Here is a 19238-nt window from a genome sequence, read left to right as displayed (position 1 = left end):
CTGAATGAATGGTGCAGTGATAAAAGTTGAAGAGAAGGCAGAAAAGAGAAAATAAAATTTCGGAAAAAGTCCTGGACACTGCGGCATATGTAATTTTCCATACTAACGCGAGTATTTCGAATTTGATCCAAAGTTGCCCAGATTTTCTTGTGATACGGTAACCGTTTTATCAAACTTTCGAATATGGAGAAAAAGTTGTTTATCTTGAAAAATAATGAATGAACAAATAATAACTCAAGGGAAAATATCTGGGAAAAATCCGATCACATCTCAGAATTTGAACATTGAAGTAAGCAAGAAATGTTCGAATCAATTCTGGGAATGTTTAAGAGTAAATCTTGCTTCGAGTATAAAATAACATTTCACATTCGTCGCCCAGGTGAAGCGATAAAAAAATTGAGCTGAAGCCAGCAGCCAGAATTAGCAACGAAACGTGTTAAAATTTTTGGAAATAGAAAAGTACAATCTAGTTTTATCCTCATAATTCAGTAAAAGTGTTTAGGATTCAAAGTATTTCACAAAATGTTGATTTTCATATTTCACTACCTTGTTCGAATGAACATTATAACGTTTGTTAACTCGTGACAAAACATAGCGATAATTACACCCCCCCCAAAAAAAAAAAAAAAAAAAAAAAAAGAAAAATGAATTTTTCGCCACTTTGGTAATTCCCATTGTGTTGCAAATTGCGAGTAGCCCGCAACTCTTCGCCTCCGTCGCTTAGCCGAGGGTAATTTGTGCCGTGGTCCTGCCGTACCAGGAACGAACAACCTTTGTTATAACCAGGAAGTGAACTCCTGTGACTTCTGCAACCCTCACCGCATAACCGTGGATTCCTTTTCACATAGATTCAACTGCGGTAGACCCGGCTTCGTTTTACTTGAAAAACTTTTCCCCACTGCACGTGGTATATATATATATATATATATGTATATAAGGTGGCTAGCTCGGCACTCGAACTCTCGCCGCTAATGAACCCTTATAATTCTACCGGGGATGCTTGACCGAGACACGTTCTTTGACGCAAAGTGAGAAAAAAAGAAATCTCGCGGTTCACCGACCGCGACTGGTTCAATATTTCAATGATCGGTATCGTCGGATTCATTCGGACACGCTTACGACAATTACGTCTCCTTCAATTTTGGTTTTAGGTATAACGGTTTGTGTTTTCGGAAATTTTACACTGGCGATTCACATCTGAACAAATGTATTTAAAAAAAATTTTCTCACGTGGTTTACGATTTGAGACTAATAATTGAGAGACTGAGAAGTCGGCCGATCTTATTTAAAAACAACGAGACAAGTGGCGATTATTAATATTACACACAAAATTGCATAAACGCAGGCGGAATCATTAAACACGACGTTGAATTGTTCACGTAACATTTTCGCAAAATAATTCGGTGTACACGCATGTATCGTCTGAGGTATTGTACACGTATCAAGTCTTGAATAAAATTTAATTTGCTTATTCAAGGTTGTAATTATTGACGAGGGTGGCGTTCCTACGCAGATCCCCTTAATTGAAAAGTTAATTAAACCAACCATGGCTCTCGCGTTCCATTGAGCTTCAGCCGGAAGTCTGATGCTCACCTATACATATATTCTAACCTACCTGTATGAAATGCGCGGATGTTTGAATGCTTAATAATATTATACATCTGACGATAACATAATTATTACATAACAACAAGCTCTGCAGCCTGGTAGCGTTTCTGTCACACCTTTATATACCTGCGAATACTCTTATACCTAACCTTACAACACTAGATTCTTGATTAGCTGTTTAAGCTCCTCGTACAGCTTCTCAGAAACCTGAGTCGGTGATGTTGATTTACGTCGATTTCATTCGAGTAACTGACACGCCGAGGGATGAATATCTCACGCGGAGCCAGCTAATACGCAACATATACGTACATAGCTGTAATAATAGTAATAACCTGGCCTAACTTAAATGCTTAGAATTTTATAACGATCCTCTCGACATCGAGCGAGAAGCCCAAATCTTCCGCGGGTTGAAATTTTCATTCCCGCGATGCGTCGGAAGCTCGGAAACGTAATTTCGCAGGTACTAAATTTCAACACACCCAGTGTTTCAGCCTGTTATTATCAGCCTCCGTTTAGTTTACTATCCCAATTATATCCTAACGTCTAATGAGCAAATAGCCCGTGCAGAGACGTGTTCTCTTCTTGTTAACTCTACAGCATCAGCAGCTCGCGCCCACTTTCACACCGAAGGTGATCAAAGGCTCGTTGAAAACTTATCTCAACTTTCACGCTGTAAATTTCTCACTGCCTTCTCGTTTCTTCTTCTCCTTCATTTCCGTCAATATTTTCATTGGTAAATACTCGCAAATAATTACTCCAACTATGTAGAAAGATTCTGTTTAGTTTACGGAATAAGCACGAATCGTCCTGCGAAATTCGTACCATCGCCCTTAAAAATTAATCTTTTTTTTTTTTCTTTCTTTCTTCATCTTCCGTCATTTCAACCTCTTTTCCTCCCTGCAGCCAGACACGCGTGCGAACAACCAATCCTGTCGTCGTGTATCCTCAGCTTTGGGTTTCACTGTGTCTGCGAAATCCGAAATACGCGAGTGGAATTTTCCTCTGCGTAGTAAAAAGAGGAGGAACAAAAGTGCAAAATTTCGGTTCACCTTACTGCGGGGAATATTTGCGGTCTGTTACTCCTTTGTCCGCGCTTTTATACTACACGAGACAAGCGTCCTCGGCGCGACGTCGACATTCGCTGTTGGAATTTTATGCGCAAACTTTTTAATATTAAAAGGGACCGCGTCGAATCGTCGGCGATATTTTTTCTCGCTTTATTTCCTTCGCTTTCACCAATATTCGCAGCCCCTTCACGTAATCCTGCATCCAGGTGCGAGGATATAATCTTAAGTACATAAAGATATCAATTTCAGATCGATTTCTCTCGCTTTACACCTTTTTTTTTCGCTAAATAACTAGATACGTCCATAATACCTCACACTCTTCTTTCCATTTTCACTTAAAATTCAGACTCAATACGGGCTATAAAAAAACGTTAGGGTTTCCACGGGATCCCTCCAGGAAGCAATAAACTAACTGCCTGAAACGACTTTAGACGGACGGAGGGTAGAAAAACATTTCGCCCACTACCACTACCACTACCACTACCACTACCACACTTTGAATTTTAACGCAGTCTTCCACCTTACCTTTTACCTTTATTTTGCATCAATGATGCATCGAGTAAGCAATTCTCAAGACAATTCCATCCCACGGTTGATCCAATTTCACTTCATTTACGAGCTGTTATTTTTATTCCCTGCGAAATAGCGACTCTGCCGATTCGTAAAATATTTTTTCATCGTTATCGATCGAATTCTTCGAACGTCAAAAGTGCAGAAGAAAATCACCGTGACCTCAGAACGCTCTCTATTCGTACAGAAATAAGACATATATACCTAACAAGAAATTTCCTCTTTATAATTTCTCCTTATCGTACGATTCAATCGGGCTTCTCTTTCATCGTAATTTCTTTTCTGTACTCAGCCCGAAGTACATTGGTCGTATCGCTGGCCCCGGAGGAGGCGTCTAACGAACTTGTTCGTCTCTGCATAAAGGGGGTATAAATCTTTAGTTCGAAATCTAAGAATCCCTTCACAAAAGAGGGAATGAAGATACGGCCACCCGGGATTTATGCAACCACGAGACCAAGTTGCAAATGGCTCCGTTCCTCGGAAAACTTTTCTATATCCTTTTGGATTTATCTGCCCCGTTTAGCGCAACTCGCGGTGAAAACTTTTTCTCCTCAGTTCTTTTTGTGCGGGTGTCGCAGACCCACTCGTCTTTGACATCGCCGCGTCGGTTATTCAAAGGAGGAGACTGAAAGGGGAAAAATAAAGGGGAAAAACACCCCGTGCGTAAACACTTATCTCGGTTATACCTTAGAGGGAGAGTCCATTGTGTATCCCAATCATCAGAGTCCCTGCAGTTTATCGATATACACCCTTTTATACTCCCCAAATTTTATTTACTGCGGGAACCCATGCGAAAACCATATTATTTTTATGGGGCTAGGTATAGAAGTAACTACAGCTTTGCTTGAGTTTCTCAACGTAGCGCTGTTCATTTTAATTATCCCGAAGCAAAAAAAAATTTGAGGGTTATAAAAATCTGTACCATCGCCGACTGCTTATCTTTTTACGATTTTTTTTTTTTTTTTTTTTCTTAATACTAATTCAGCCATTTATATATGAAGCACCAAATTTCCGTACACGTAACATTACGCGTGTGCGGTTATATTGTTACGCGTAAATTCACATATATTTGTCCCGGCGCGTGAGTTTTTAGTTATCGGGTCGATTCTCTGGAAAATGCGGGATGTGGCAGGTTTCTTTCAAATTGTATACGTAGGTGTAATTGGGACGGAACGTGTGCAACATGAAGGCCGGTCTTTGGAACAAGTTTTTATTTTCACCGTCTGTTTGGAGCTGAATTCTAAATTGCTCGCTTGGGTAACGCTACATGTTAAACGAAAAGAAATTGCGCTCTCGGGCCATTTTCAACTTAATTGCAAACCCTGTACGCGTGTACATATGGAAAAAGAAGTATTCGCGGCTCTCGTCAAGATTCATCGCGGATAATAACGGTCGTGTTAATTATTTAAATATGTATGAACACTGTATTTAATAAACGAACGTGATTCAATAAGCTTTATTCCTGCTCTCTACATTGCTCCATATACGTTGGCGAGTACAAATTAAATTGATTTCTGCTTGCAACATAGAAATATCGGTTTATTATAAATTCATGAATCTATACTCACGGTACTGCTGTGCACCTAACAAACATTATTTATTGGCTGCTCACCGGCGCTGTGCTCGTGAAATATAGTGAAACCTATTCTCTCTCTCTCTCTCTCTCTCTCTCTCTCTCTCTCTCTCTCTCTCTCTCTCTCTCTCTCTCTCTCTCTCTCTCTCTCTCTCTCTCTCTCTCTCTCTCTCTCTCTCTCTCTCTCTCTCTCTCTCTCTCTCTCTCTCTCTCTCTCTCTCTCTCTCTCTCTCTTCCGCATCGCACTACGCCCACAATCGCATGAAAACAATAGGTCGATACTAAACATAGCCTTTTTAATGCTCACGCTTCGGTAGGTTTCGCTTTTTCAATCAACTCTAGCATTCAATTTTTCCGCATCAGTATCATCAGCTTGATTCTCGAAGAAGAAGAAAAAAAGAAAAGGAGAATTTATCGGCAGCGAAAAATCGGTTCATATACAGTATACATGTATATATATATATGTGTGTGTGTGTGTGTGCGTGTGTGTGTATATATATGTATATGTGTATATGTATACATAAATTCAGGTACACGCAACGGCAAACTCCCAACATCGAAAGTACGCCCGAATTCGCTAAATTCACGAGGGTGAATAAAAAAGAATCGGTTTTGTGCAGAGATCGATTTTTTCGCATCAGCTCGCCTCAAATGGGGTAAAAAAGAGAGGAGCTCTCGATGTAGATGATTATTTCAGAGCGTGCGGAAAGAATACAAAGAAAATGAAGATAGAAAAGTGAAAAGCGAGAAACATTTTCTCCTTTCCATTTTCGCTCAACTTGAGAAAACCTCGCTAACAATTTTCTTTTTTTTTTTTTTTCTTAACTTTTTTTTATTTTCCGCTCAATTCAGGGCATCGGATGAATTACTGGGGAAAAATTTAATGGGTACCTTTTTTCATAGCGTCGCGGCGCTGCGCCATTAGCAAGCTCCGACTGCAAGCATGCACAGCCTGCGGAAAGCTCCATCTTTCCCGGACAATTATCTCTAGCCTGCCAGGCCGGAACCCTCTTCCAACGTCATTTCACCCCAGCTCCGTGAAATGTTATTCCTGCCGGATGGCGTTTTGCAAAACTGACCGACGTCCCTTTTTCACCTTTTGCAACTTTAGCCCCTAAATTCAGAATACTTTGTCGAAGTCAATTTGAGGTTTTTAATTTATTGTTAAATTGAAAAGAAGTTTCTCGAATGAAATTCAAGTCAGACGAATTTCAGGCCGGCTCTTTAAGTTAACGAGATATTATTAGGGTTCCGTGCGTGAATTATTCAGTCCCTCGAAATACGTTGATAAACCTTTGAAAGATTCTAGAGAGAGGGAGAGAAAGAGAGCAGCGAGACTCGAGTAAAATTTAAAACGATGTAGTTATCGTCATCCCTCGCTGCATCATCATCATCATCATCGTCGTCGTCGTCGTCGTCGTCATCACGACAAGCTTTTTGAAAGAATAAATTTACCCCCAAGGCAGACGCAGAGCAGAGTTTGCGAGATTTAAAAACGTTCCTGTATGCGTCGAGTGACTAGAAGGCATTATGTCCACGGATATGACTTACCTTTATTACAGCCACAGCTGCTGATGCACGATATTTCACATCTTACAATTAACTGCAGGCCTCGCTCTCCTCAGTCTCTTATTCTCAGAGTATTTTTCCCAGTCATTTGCCGAGTTCTTCTTTTCCTCCGTCTCGTCGACGTTCAAGCGGATGACAATTTGACGCTTGGATATTTCACGCGACGTGCAGTATTGTTACAATTTTCTCATCCTCGTCTCTTCGTGCGATTTATGCGTAACATATTCGCCGAGTTTCTTGCCTCCTTGTGTGTGTATACATATATATATTTATACATATGTATATATATATATCAATATATATATATATATCAATATATATATATATATATATATATATATATATATGTATATATACCTACCGATGAATTATTGCAACCGCTCTAAACCCAGAGCTCCGAGAACTCGGATTATCTTCCTGATCAGGCTTAACCGAGCTGCTCGGAATATTAAACGGGAAATGTCAGTGGGGGAATATTTAGCACCTGTACCTCTAACCTGCATTCTCGCATCTTGGTTCCGGCATGGCATTGACGGCGATTTAATAACGCCGACCGGACGCGTCAGTCATTCTTCCCCTTCTCTCGCGCTCCATTTTTTTTCTTCCCCGTGTAAGTGTCGCCATTTCATGCGAGTGGAGAAATATGAACAAGTAAAACTATGATAACTGTAACGGTGAATAGTTGAATTATTTATTTTTTTTTTTCAATATGCACAGGGTTTAATTCCCGGTTTCGATCGTACTTATCAACCCCTAATGCCCTTCCCACAATCTCCCTCCGTCAAAATATGCCGCGGTAGAGTCGACGCGACAGAGAATAACGTCCCTTAATCGCGGAGCATTCGATCCCCTGGAGTTCCTTTACCGCACTCCTGGATTCCTCTGATACATCTGTCATCGCGGTTCGCGTCGTCTCCGCGTCAATCAAAGCTTCATTTTCTCACTTTAACCGTCATCAAAACTTTCATCGTGCCGAATATTCGTCGGTTAGGAGGGCAATCGTGAAATCAATTTTTGTCTCGGTTATAATATTGAGAGATTTATCTTCTCTCTCACTCTCTCTCTCTCTTACTCCGTTATTTTTTTGTTAATTATATTTCACAATTTCTCTTTCGATCTCTGTAATAAACGGTAAAAACGATTTCCGGTAATATTTTATACCCGCGCTAAAACTGTTTGCTATTATTTGTCTTCAATATAAATTCCTCGGTACCCCTTTTACCGAAAAAACCATTGAATGATATTATTTTCTGTAATGATAACAGAAAAAAAAAAAACAATTCTATTCGAATTAATTGGACACTTGATGCTTGAATGAAGGTAAAATACTCTATGAAAATAAAAAAACAAAAACTCGCACGAATGTTTGGAAATATTTTGTTCACTGGTAATCTTCCTCGGCTTTTCTCTTCAACTCCATTAAGCACTGCGAACTTTAATACGAGCCTGAATTCTTCTCTGTACACCATTCCAGCGAAAGATATTTACGGTGAAACAAAGGGAGGCGAAAGACGAAGTACAGGGTCAACGTTTGTCCTCCGGTATTTCGGTTTATCGATTTTTCTTTCGTCCAACGGAGGATACTAAAATCTTTGCCAATTTTTTTCACACATTTTGCATGCATATAATATGTGTCGACCATACGGCAATCAAATTTAACGTTCCATCATCTTCTTTGCATTTATTGTTTATGTATTTTGTTTACTCTTGCCATACTCTTTTTACCCACCGCCCTTCTGCAGCTACTCTGATATGCACGTATTTGTAAACTGGAAAAAGGTTGATAGTACGCGAAGATACAAGAGCAAGCCGACAGATCTCGTCATCCTTTCTTCCTTCCTTCCTTCCTTCCTTCCTTCCTTCGACCGAAAATAAGAGACAACCACACCTTCCCTGTGCGTGTGTCCTTGTTTTGCTTACCCTGAGGAGGGTTCGTTCAACTTGTTCCTACTGTGTGTGTACAAGACAGAAGAGGAATTTCGTTTGATGGGAGGGCAGGAAAAAAGAGAGAAAGAAAAAGAAACGAGGGTAAAAAAGGTGAGGAACAAGAGCTTCTCGTCGTCTGGAAGATCGATCGGTTTCGCTATTGCTGCAGCAGCTTGCCAAGGCAACGAAGAGATTGACGAGGTAGAAATTCTCCTACGCGTATCCATAAAGGTTGAGTGGGCGAAAAAAACAAACAAATAATCGAATAAATAAATAAATAATGATCAACAAAATGAATGTAAAACAATACATCTGAATTCATTTGAAATTTCATGCAGAATATCGCGGTGGTAATGTTAGCTATCTTTTTTTAAAAAAGCTCAGAATCACGATCAGACGTTCATGCTTGAAACAGAAAATGATTTTTTTTCACCTTATCGTCGGCGAGCGTATAGATCGAAATATTCCCGTCGATGTTCTCTGAAATGTAAAACGAACCGAGGTGTGTTGTTTTGATGCCATTCGGTTTCTAGTTCTGCGCGGTAAATGCGGGATTTGTGCCCGATTTGTTTTACGTATAGGTTTACTGTACGTACCTTCGAAATGACGCGTGCTTTGCTGCAGCGGCCAGATTGGGTCCGGTTCTCGGTTCACGTTGCGTATTATCGGATTAAACAATAAATGGCACGGATCTAGGCGCGGGATACATTTCGAATGAAAAGCAATTCCTGTCCTCTCGGTTCCCTCGCCTGGGCAATTTCACCCGATCGTTCGTTATATTACCCGTTCGGACCGCCGCGATATTTCCCAATCGCAAAGTTATTCCTATTACGGATGCGTGTTGAAGAATTGTGTCGGTGAATCGAGGATATGAAAATTTTCAGTCAACAAACGTACGCGCCGCGATTGAAATTATTCAGAATATGATTTTCAAGTTATCACGTTTTTAAATTCGGCTTTAAAATAACAAATTCGGAATCATCGTCACAGCCTGGATTTCAGAATATTTCTCACAGAATCTGTATAATCGAATTTCTATTAAAAATTATTTATATACATATACGCATCGTCCAGATTTTTATAACGAGTATTTTGACCCTTCTGCAATTTCACGGGCGCATACTCGTTGAATTTTCATCATTCGTAAATTATATAATAATCTTTTATTATACGCGTAAGTTTTACTGCCGTAGTATACAGTAATAATAACCCGATATACCCATTCGTCGAATCGTTATGTATACACCCAGCTCTTCGGACGAGCCCCGGTAATATTTTATTTTATTTTCATTTTATTATTACCGCATCTTTTTCAACCGTGAATCATTCACGATAAAAGTATATTTCAAAACAGCACCGTCAATGCCTCGGAACTACTGCGTTACCTCGGTGCTGACGTAGCTGTAGTAGCTCCCAGTTTTCAATGCGTACGACGAAAAATTAACACCCTCGTATAATTATGCGTTTCGCTTCGTTTCGTTTCGTTTTCCTCGGGGGCTCGTTATACCGCTCTGCAAAAACACCCGGTGTGGATAAACAGTAACAAATCGCAAAACTCGTGTCGCTGCATTTTCTTTTTCACCCCCATGAAAATTTGCCGTTTGCCGTTTTCGTTCCGTCAAAAAATTGGTGAGACTTTCATCCGCGCCCCGCGCAAACGGCGACAGATTATTCGTCACACGTCGCACGTGCTCTAATTTGTATAAATGATTCGTAGTATTGTGAGAAAATTACCGTGAGCTCCAGTTTTTAACATCTGCTTGTCTGCGGGAAATTGATCGTAACGTTTCACGATAAAGTTTCCAATTTATACTAATCCGGATTCTCTGGTATACTTGACCACCTGATGTTTAAATCGGAAAGTCACCAATGTGCTGTGATGCGGATTTCTTTTTCAACGGGAAATGAAAAGCAGATATAAAACAAGAGGCTGAATAAATAATACCGCAGCATGACACTGCTCTGCGTGCGCAAATTTTTGTCGTGAATTTTTATACTTCTTTTTTAAATATCAGCAAACGACGAAGTATATCGTAACGGCAACGGGTCTGGAGGAGAGTTGAAATGATTGAGTGCGAAGTGAAAAGTTAATTTACACAGGGACCATTAATTCGCCGAAACGAAATTGAATATCGACTCATCGTTATATATGTACACATAGTCTATATGTACATGTATATTCAGGCTCGTAATGGGTACCGAGAAAGTTTGATGATACCGCCAAAGTGTATACGTGACGTTGGAAATTCTTGTTATTCGAAGCGCGAGCTTTTGCTGCTCACCCTGTTTAACGCAATAATAATACATACCTTATACCAACGCAGGTTTATTTCACCTGAAAAAACATATGTAACGATCGCGTTGCCCCGGAATAAGTATTCGAAACAGGCGGTTATCGAAACGCGTTACGTGTCTTGATTCACGAGCAGAAATTAATTATCCCTGAGTGTGCGGGACGAAATGTGAGGTGAAAAATGAGTGCTTCTGCTCCTTTAGCAGCGCGTATTTCAATCAGTGTTCACGCAAATAGGATATTTCTTGCTCGCGAAACAAGGGCGTCACCCTTAACGAACCAGTACCATTTCACCCGACAATTAGTTATATAATACGAGCCAAATTTTACCTAGGAATAATTATTCCCTGGTAAATTAGAATCCTTAGAGAAGACGGAGAGACGGATCGCAAAAGTGTGCTTTGATTACGTTCCACGTCCCGTCTATCTACACATATATATGTATGTATATAATTTAAAGGTGTATATATATAATATATAATATGTATAAATATATGCCGAAAGTATGTGTACATCGTCTCAAACTTTGATTGAAACGCTCCCATTATATTGTTTCGAGGGTACCAAACTTCCCAGAAACATACGCGAGGTAAGGTGGAACGGATTATATAACCTCTTCCAAACTTCAGAAAGAGTCGCTTCGAATTACTGCTATGTTTTTATTTTAGGAAAACCGCAGAATGTATGAAATATTGCACTGTTTCACAGCGACAAAGAAACATTTTTGAAAAGACAGGAAAGAACTTACGTGTGAATTGACATCCGTATTGTATTATAAAAAAATTGTTGCGTCGAGCCATGTTACAGCATAATTATTCTCGCATGTATACATATGTGAAAAATATGATTTCCCAGCGTTGTTCGGGTAACTTCAGTTCAGCGTGGCGATTAAATTTGATTGAAATCGAAGCGACGATATTAGTTTCCTCCGATTGAAAATACAACGTATTACAAAATCCCACGACCCAGCAGTGTCCTATGTAAATAACAATGTAGTCGGGTTTTATTGAAAACTGATGAAAACGTTTCACCCTCATCCCCTCGTAAAATTTCGTACCTCTCCCGTTTCGCTCCGCAGTTTTATAAATTGCGTTGCGGGCACCGCGTGATTTTGCGCCGTCTTCCTACTTCTTTTTCTCTCTTTGTAAAAACAAGGCTGCTCCGACGGTTGGATGGGAATATCGTGCCGATATTGCCGAGCGTTTCGCCGTGCGATGCTGTACCTGTTCTCCGAGATTGGAGGAACGAGGAGAATCGCGTGTATAATCTTTGGCCGACTGGAATATCCAGATCCGCGCGCTTGTACCGAGTAACCTGGACACCCAGACGCTCGGCGTGCTTTCGCAAAGCTGGGAGGATGACTCAGGGGTGTAAAATATCGCCGAACTTTGCTAGTATATCACAAAAGACAGTCGCCGAAGTCGAGTCGAGGGGCGAAACGCGGTGTGGCCAGGTCGACTTTAAAACTTATCTTTATCCAAACTCGAAGCAAAAAGCTCGCCGAGTTTGAAGTTGGAAACGACGCACTGACGCCGACTGGATAGCTGCTTTTTCTTGTCAGATCACTTGATTGATGCTGGCCGTGTTTTCTTCCGATCTTCGAACCGCCCCGATCGCTCGGCATTAACATTCCCAAAAATTTTGTCATCCTGGAAAAACAACCAGTGAACAACGAACATCCGCTATCACGTACCGTCTTCGCTTGTCAATTCATCACTGAACTCACACCGAGTTCAAAGAGGGCAAAGACGCAAACCGATTTGGAATTTGTTTGCGTGAGAGACGAAGTGGTGGTCGGTAAACTATTCCATCCGGGCGACGAAATATCGCTGCCTAACGAACTGTGTCCACTAGCTTTACTGGTTCAATGCCGGCACTCGGTGGGTGCTCAGGGGTCGGTAGAGAAATGCTTTTACTAACGAGGGTTTGTTCAAGACGACGCGACGTGAGCTTGCGAACCGGTCGAATCAAGACGTCCGCGTCCACTTACCGTCGGACAGAATTGCTCGGCGGCGGTCATTGTTTCAGTTTGAATTTCGACCTGTTCCTCGCAAACAATAATTTGCAAATGGACGGAGAGCCACCCGGTGCTTGGGGTTCGCATTTTAATTTGAGACCTCTTTTTCGTTCCTAACAGGGAAGGCGGAAAGAGTTTTTCTTACAATTAGACGCTGTCGGTTATTTCCGTGGGTCGAAATGTCTTTGTTTTCTCTTGGATTTGGAATCGAAATTCGGTAATTTAGACAGCTAATGAAGCTAAGCTTTAATTACCGCCATTGCGGCACGCGAATTGGCAATCGATTCAGCGATTATAGATAATGGTCTGTTATCGGGGGTTCCTCGACCGCGATGGTTATCGCCGGTTAATGCAACAGCCTTGCGGTAACGCAAACTTGTGGAAAAGAGAAGAATAGTTCTGACACAGCTTTTCGAGGCTATGTCGAACGAGAACTAATTCCTGGATTGGAAAGGTCTGGCTTAGTTTTGCGAGTAAAATTTTTTACGATTATTAACGACAAGAGTAAAATTGTGCATGTATCACCGTCTATTCAATTACCGCGCAGCCCCTATAGAGGGTGCTTAATGAAACCGCACGTGGATGGGTGTAAGGCGTGTATCGTACAGCTTGTAAATCTAATTGTGACATGACGTAACTTGAGCTTGCCGGGATATTGCGTAGAAGGGAAGATGAATCGACACAATAATCCATGAAACACACGCCGTGAGAACAGAGAGTGAAATGAAATCACTATGGTAAAGAAAAAACAAATTTCCCGGTGTCCGTATATCAATCCACGGTAGAAATATTTCGGCCACAACGTTTCTCTCTCTCTCTCTCTCTCTCTCTCTCTCTCTCTTTCCCTCCGTCGTTCACCGTGTGGCGGAGGACTCGAAGCGGGTAATTGCACGTAAACCTTGGTCCTTGGACCATCTCATTTCCCCCCTTCCTTCCTTCCTTCCTTCCGACGTTGTTACGTCCTTGCCTTATCTATTCACGGCGTCTGCATACAAACGTGCCTTAATTAATGTAGTCCATACACAGAATGCTCCGCGGTATAATTTTCCTGCCTTGGTCGGACGACTAATACGTACGCTTTGAGTAAACTCAAGACGCGACTTCTATCCCAGTTGTAATCATAATCCCGATGCTATGGCTACGGTGGTAACGACGATAATCGTCAGTACGTAACGCTGTACTTGTGTGTAACGCATGTAGAAGAACGGACCTTAATTAATTGGTTCAGTTAGCTCGAGGGTGAATACGAGACACTGCGTTCAAGGCAGAACGAGCCGAGACTCGCATTGAAGAGGCGTATTTTTAAAATACTACGAATTAGTCACTTTGGCAGGAGAGAGGAACGAATTCCAAGAGCTTGTCATTCTCAGTCGCCTAATCCTCCAGTCAAAGACAAAGACCAAACAGTTCCGGGAATTCTATACACCGAACTGATGAAAGCTCGAAATTCTGAATAATTAAATACCGAGTGAAAATTTCCCTTACTTCACACTTTCATCTCGCGCTTATTCTTTATACATGGAATTTTCACGGAATATTGCGGATATTCACTCGTTTAATACCCGCGCTTAAAAGATATCCAAAGCGGCTGTCCGGGGTTTTGTGATCGCGTTGTTATTACATGACCGTTCAAAATTACGCTCCAACTTTTATGGCAACACCGAGGGTATCGTGAAAGCGTGAAAAATTGTTGCTGGCCAATAAATGTTATGAAATATCTTGGCAGTATCCGAACTATGTACCTAATAAAAGTCACCTCGAGCATCGTCCTGTCATGCAAATGATACACCAAATCGATCCTAGGGTATCGCGATTTTGCGAGAGATCCCTTTTAACGTCGCTCTTTGACCGCACACCGTGACTAACGAAAACCCCAGAGGCAGATTTGCACGTTTGGCAATTTTGACGACGTCATCGGATCGCTGACGTCTGTTTTATTCAATCCCGAGTAAATATCGCCTTTTCTTTGTTCACTAGGTGTTAATTCCGTCGAAGCTACGGCCGAATGGCTTCTTAAGCTGCTAATTGCGTGGCTGCAAAATTCCCAATGACGCCCTTTCGACGAATGCTGGTTATGAATACGTCTTAATTCATTGTAATACAATGTTTCTTGATTAATCATTTTCGCATCCCGCAGAGAGCCGATTTGAATTTCTTAATTAGCGTGGATCTGGGCTTGGCGGAATTCCGTCGTGAGAAAAGTGTTTAATTGCAAGTGGGTTGTATATAGGTATATACATATATATATATATATAGACGCAGACTCGCGCTGCCTTTGACGAGGGGAAAACTCAATTTCAAAAATTACAGTTGTAAATTTAAAAGTTGAGCCAAAGCTATGACGTACCTATATAATTAAAGAATTTACGATTATCACTGCACAGCCTCGACCTCGACGTGGCAGCAGATTACAATAATTGGCGAAAAGGTCGAAAGAGAGAAAGAGAATACTTTTAGAAACGTTGCTTATTCTGCCTCGAGCAATTCCCCGACTAATGACTATCCGTCTTCTGCCTCCCCTCCTCATCCATTGTCAATGCGCCTTGAGTAAAGGTACTCGGAAACCTTCTGACTTTACGAGCGTGAAAATAATACGACAAAATATCTGGAGACAAAGGGAATGTGTCGAAGGTATTGCCGTACGTATTTTAGCCGGAAGACGTCTGACCTGCCTTGCGCCTTTGGAGGATGATTATCACCATCGTCGGCTTTAAAACGATGACGCCAAGCTTGCAAACAAAATTTTTGTGCGGATTAATTTTAACGGGTTGGAAGTTTGAATGAAAACTTTTCATCCTCGCTGCCACGTCGATGAACCGTTTCCAAGTAATTCGTAACGAAATTTCGCGGAAGTCTTCAGCGCTCAAGGGTTACTTTACATTCCTCGAAACTGCCGCCCTTGACACATTAACGACCAGCGAAACGTGTGCCAAACAAAGACAAAGCTCCGTGAAGAGGAACGGGCGAAAAGTGAAAACGAAAAAAAAAAATAAAAAAAAAAAAAAACAATCAAATAATTGAAAATAAAAAACAAAAATTAAAAGAAAAAAAACAGGAATGGAGTCGGAACTTTGCAAAGTAGTACTAAAAAAAAAAAAGGAGGAAAACGAGGAAGGGTGGGTATTTTTTATCGCGATAATAAAATAACCGAGTTGGGGATGAAAGTTGAACTTTAGGAGATGATCAAAAACAGACGGGGGTAGGGGGGCGGGGGGGGAGGTATTTAGGAAGAGAAGAAGAGCCGTGCAGCATTGAGCGTTACGGGTTCTCGGGTCGCAATTTTGCGGTCTTGGAATCAATATTCAATTCGCAGTTTTCTCAAGCTCGGGCAACACCCTCCGGTTGGCGAAAGGCCCGGAGTGCTTTCCCAGCACCACCGCACGAAATCCCAGGCCAAGCCGAGGGTAGTTTATTAGTCTCGTACCATTACTCGAGCTCCCGCTGAAATGGCTCTTTTCCGTCTCTCTCCCTCTCTCTCGGACACTCTCTCTCCCGCTTTTGCGCCTCTCCGCGACCCGGCCAAGCCGACTAAGATGCAACCTTAAATCAGGATATAATTCTTGAAATAACGATTAACAGGCGAAATCGCCGCGAAAATCCTCTCGAGGGCCGATCGTAAGTTAGTCGAAATAACGCCGACGTATCGGGGGTGGTTCGACCGACGATGGAACGGACCTTGCACTATACGTCGAGTGTTTCCCTTTCTTGTCCACTATTTTCCTCACCGTCGCCAGGAACCAGCTATACGTCCCTTTCGTTCAAAAACACGCTTCCTTACTCTCGCCTTGAGGATAAATTTATCGGAGTCGTAGAAATAAATCTTCCTCAGAACGTCGCCGGCCGCTCCGCCCTTTCCATCCCCATTTTTTCACATGTCTACAAGGACATGCCCAACGCACAACCCGGCAGGACGGCTCCGAACTTATATATTTGTATTCACGCCGGATAACCCGCAGCCAAGTTATAAACGCGTTCATGATGTTGTTACGAGCACTAAAAACAAAAATAATAAAACTTTCTCTTCGTTTTCTATAACGGCAACATAATATTTCGACGTCGATGTCATTTTTCTTCATCGTCGTTTCGAACGCCAATCAACTACTTCGCGTTTACGATCGAGTCGTCAAAAAATAACGAACGAATCGAAGAAGCGTAAAATGCTGGATACTCGTGGCTGAATATCCGCGTTATCACCATTGAAAATCGTTCTCTCTCTATTCACCGCGCTTTTACTTGCATGAAATAAATAAATAAATGAATAAGATTTTCCACCGTTCTGCAGTCTTTACTCGAACGAAGTAGGGCGGAAGGTGAATGTTGCTCCAAGAATGGGGGAGAATTTGTGTAACTTGTTGTACCAGATTCGACCCTAGGCAGTGGAATTGACCAAGTTTTAATTGCGTGTCCTGCGAATTACGGGAGAGGGATTAAAAGGAGTCTATCTCTCGCACGTGTGGGTATCAGGAGGGCTGTGTTTCTACGGTTTTGTACAATTTATGGAAAATCCCTGAGTGTCGGGGCGAGGTTTTCACCCCGGGTAGATGGTTCCTCGCGGGATACAATTTCATCGCAGATTTTACTTCCAGACACCTGGTCGCTGAAATGTTTTCCCCCCTTTCCTTGTACAAAGGCTGCGTGAATACGACGTGAAATTATTTGCCCAACCCTAAATGGCGATCGTTCAGCTGAAAAATTCTCAGGGAAAGCGACGAGATTCTTTGCATTGTTAATTGTTCAGCGCTTAGCGCCCTTTGGTACTCTCAAAGTATCTGAAAAAGACTCTTCAATTATAAATTACAGCGGGAGTAAATCCCAGATTATTTTCTATTTCGTTGATCCGTAATACGAGAACAGAAGCCTCCGGTGGATGAGACGAACACACGTAGATGAGAACTTGCCAAATTATACTGAAACAGTCTGGAGAGTTCGGAATTCTTTCCACGAACACACGAAAAGTCAGAATACCAGTCGAGAATGACCCGAATGAAAAGGGCTCTGCGAAGATGAAGGTGAACCGAGGATGCGGAAGGTCCGAATCGTCGCTGACTCGTCGCAGCGAGTCCTGAAGACGCTCTTCCAGTGCGGTGGTTAAACAGTGTCGAATAGTGCGTTATCCGGTGATGTATCACGGAATATCGGTGGAGCATATAATCGATGACTGCGTTTCGGCGAGAATGACGGTTCCGTCGGGGGAAAACGTTCCACGGGTTGACATGGCTCTATTCGGTATGGTCTGGCTGCTTCGCGTTCGCTCGGAGATGCGCAGATGCGCCAAGTGCAGGCGTGAAGAGATTTTGGCAGCCCAGCAGGAGCACCAAACCAGCGTACAGGATTCGAGGTCCACTATCCACCAGCCGAACTCGGCTACTCACCAGGCTTCCGACACCCTCAACACTTCCGCCACCACCCTCTTCACCCTCGACACACCCGGAGCCTCTGGTCCTGCTGGCAGTTACTGCGAGGTGCACGGATATATTCCTCCGAAAGAAGGTATCGCCACTCTCGATTTCAAAAATCCTCCCGCGAGGAAGGTATCCCAGGTCGATCTCTGAAAGTAGACTAAAAACTAAGCGACGCCTACTGTTCTTTTCTTTTCTTTTTTTTTTTACGTATGCCATTAAACGCCTTAAGGGGGTGAAACCACCCTTCAAAGTAAGGCACGCAAGGACGATTTGTCAGCTCGTTTTTTTATTTTTTTTTTTTTATTTTGTAATTGAGAAAATAACATTTTTCATTTCTCGTTGCGAGTTCTTGTGGGTGAAACAGCCTTTAAAGCGTTTAATGGTAAATACAAAAATAGGCTTAGCTTTGAGTCTACTATAACATATTCATTAAAAAAGAAATCAAATCGGTGAGATCGACCTGGGATACCTTCCTTGTCAGCCTGACCGTAAGTTTGTCATCTCGGAATGAGAAATTTAGCGAATTAAGCTTTTCAGTTGCAGTATTTTTTTCGATCACAAAGCATGTTTCACCTTGCCAATCCTCAGATCTGTAGCTGAAGTTATTGTTTCTTTCCAAGTCAGGGAAGGAATTGAGAAATTAAAAATTTCTTCTCATATTTATTTCAAGTCGAATTGAGATGTGACAAGGGTGAAGTTTTTTCAAATTCCGTTAATGGCCACCCCAGTAAACAACACGGAACTTTCTCATTCCGCATTGTCTGTTCGTTGAATTTATGAAATCCCTCAGTTTGACTTGTAAATGTTAATCGATACGGTATGCAAATTTTACGTTTTATTCAGCCAAAATAAATTCAAATTAAATTTGAATAAATTATACCCGATGCGCAAAGAATGCGTGTCGAAATGAATTTAAATGTATTCAAAACAAAATGGATCTCTGTTATAGTCTGGTAACGTATATATACACAGCTCTTAAACTCGGAAGTGGTATTTTACACAGCTGCCTCGGAATTCAAGGGTGTACATGCGGGGTCGTACTTGAAAAATCCATGCATTTAAAGCGAACAAAATTATTCTCCATGTAGGAATAGATACACCCTTAAATTCATTTAGAATGTATGAATACCGAATCATCTGATACCTGTATGCCAATTCTACGTCGGAAATTTCGTCTTGTTTTGTATTTCGGGACGCCGTTAGGTGAACTCGT

The 19238-nt window shown here is 41.7% G+C and overlaps 1 protein-coding gene across 14 annotated transcripts in view; it reads left to right on the top strand.

Annotated features, from left to right (window-relative positions):
* The window catches only part of dlg1 (discs large 1), a 390478-nt gene that overhangs the window by 189344 nt on the left and 181896 nt on the right, over positions 1-19238 (top strand). For 10 of the 14 annotated variants that reach the window (XM_046616176.1, XM_046616192.1, XM_046616257.1 and 7 more), the window contains exon 1: positions 17783-18113. The exons of the other annotated variants lie outside the window; for them this stretch is intronic. In XM_046616176.1, the coding sequence (XP_046472132.1) occupies positions 17798-18113 (316 nt within the window). In that variant the 5' untranslated portion in view covers positions 17783-17797. Of the gene's footprint in view, positions 1-17782; positions 18114-19238 lie in introns of those variants that run through there. 14 annotated transcript variants of the gene reach the window in all.

This window comes from Neodiprion pinetum, chromosome 1 (genome assembly GCF_021155775.2).
Source record: "Neodiprion pinetum isolate iyNeoPine1 chromosome 1, iyNeoPine1.2, whole genome shotgun sequence".
Lineage (NCBI taxonomy): Eukaryota > Metazoa > Arthropoda > Insecta > Hymenoptera > Diprionidae > Neodiprion > Neodiprion pinetum.
Note: the sequence above shows the minus strand (reverse complement) of the source record. Positions and strands in the feature narration are given on the sequence as shown.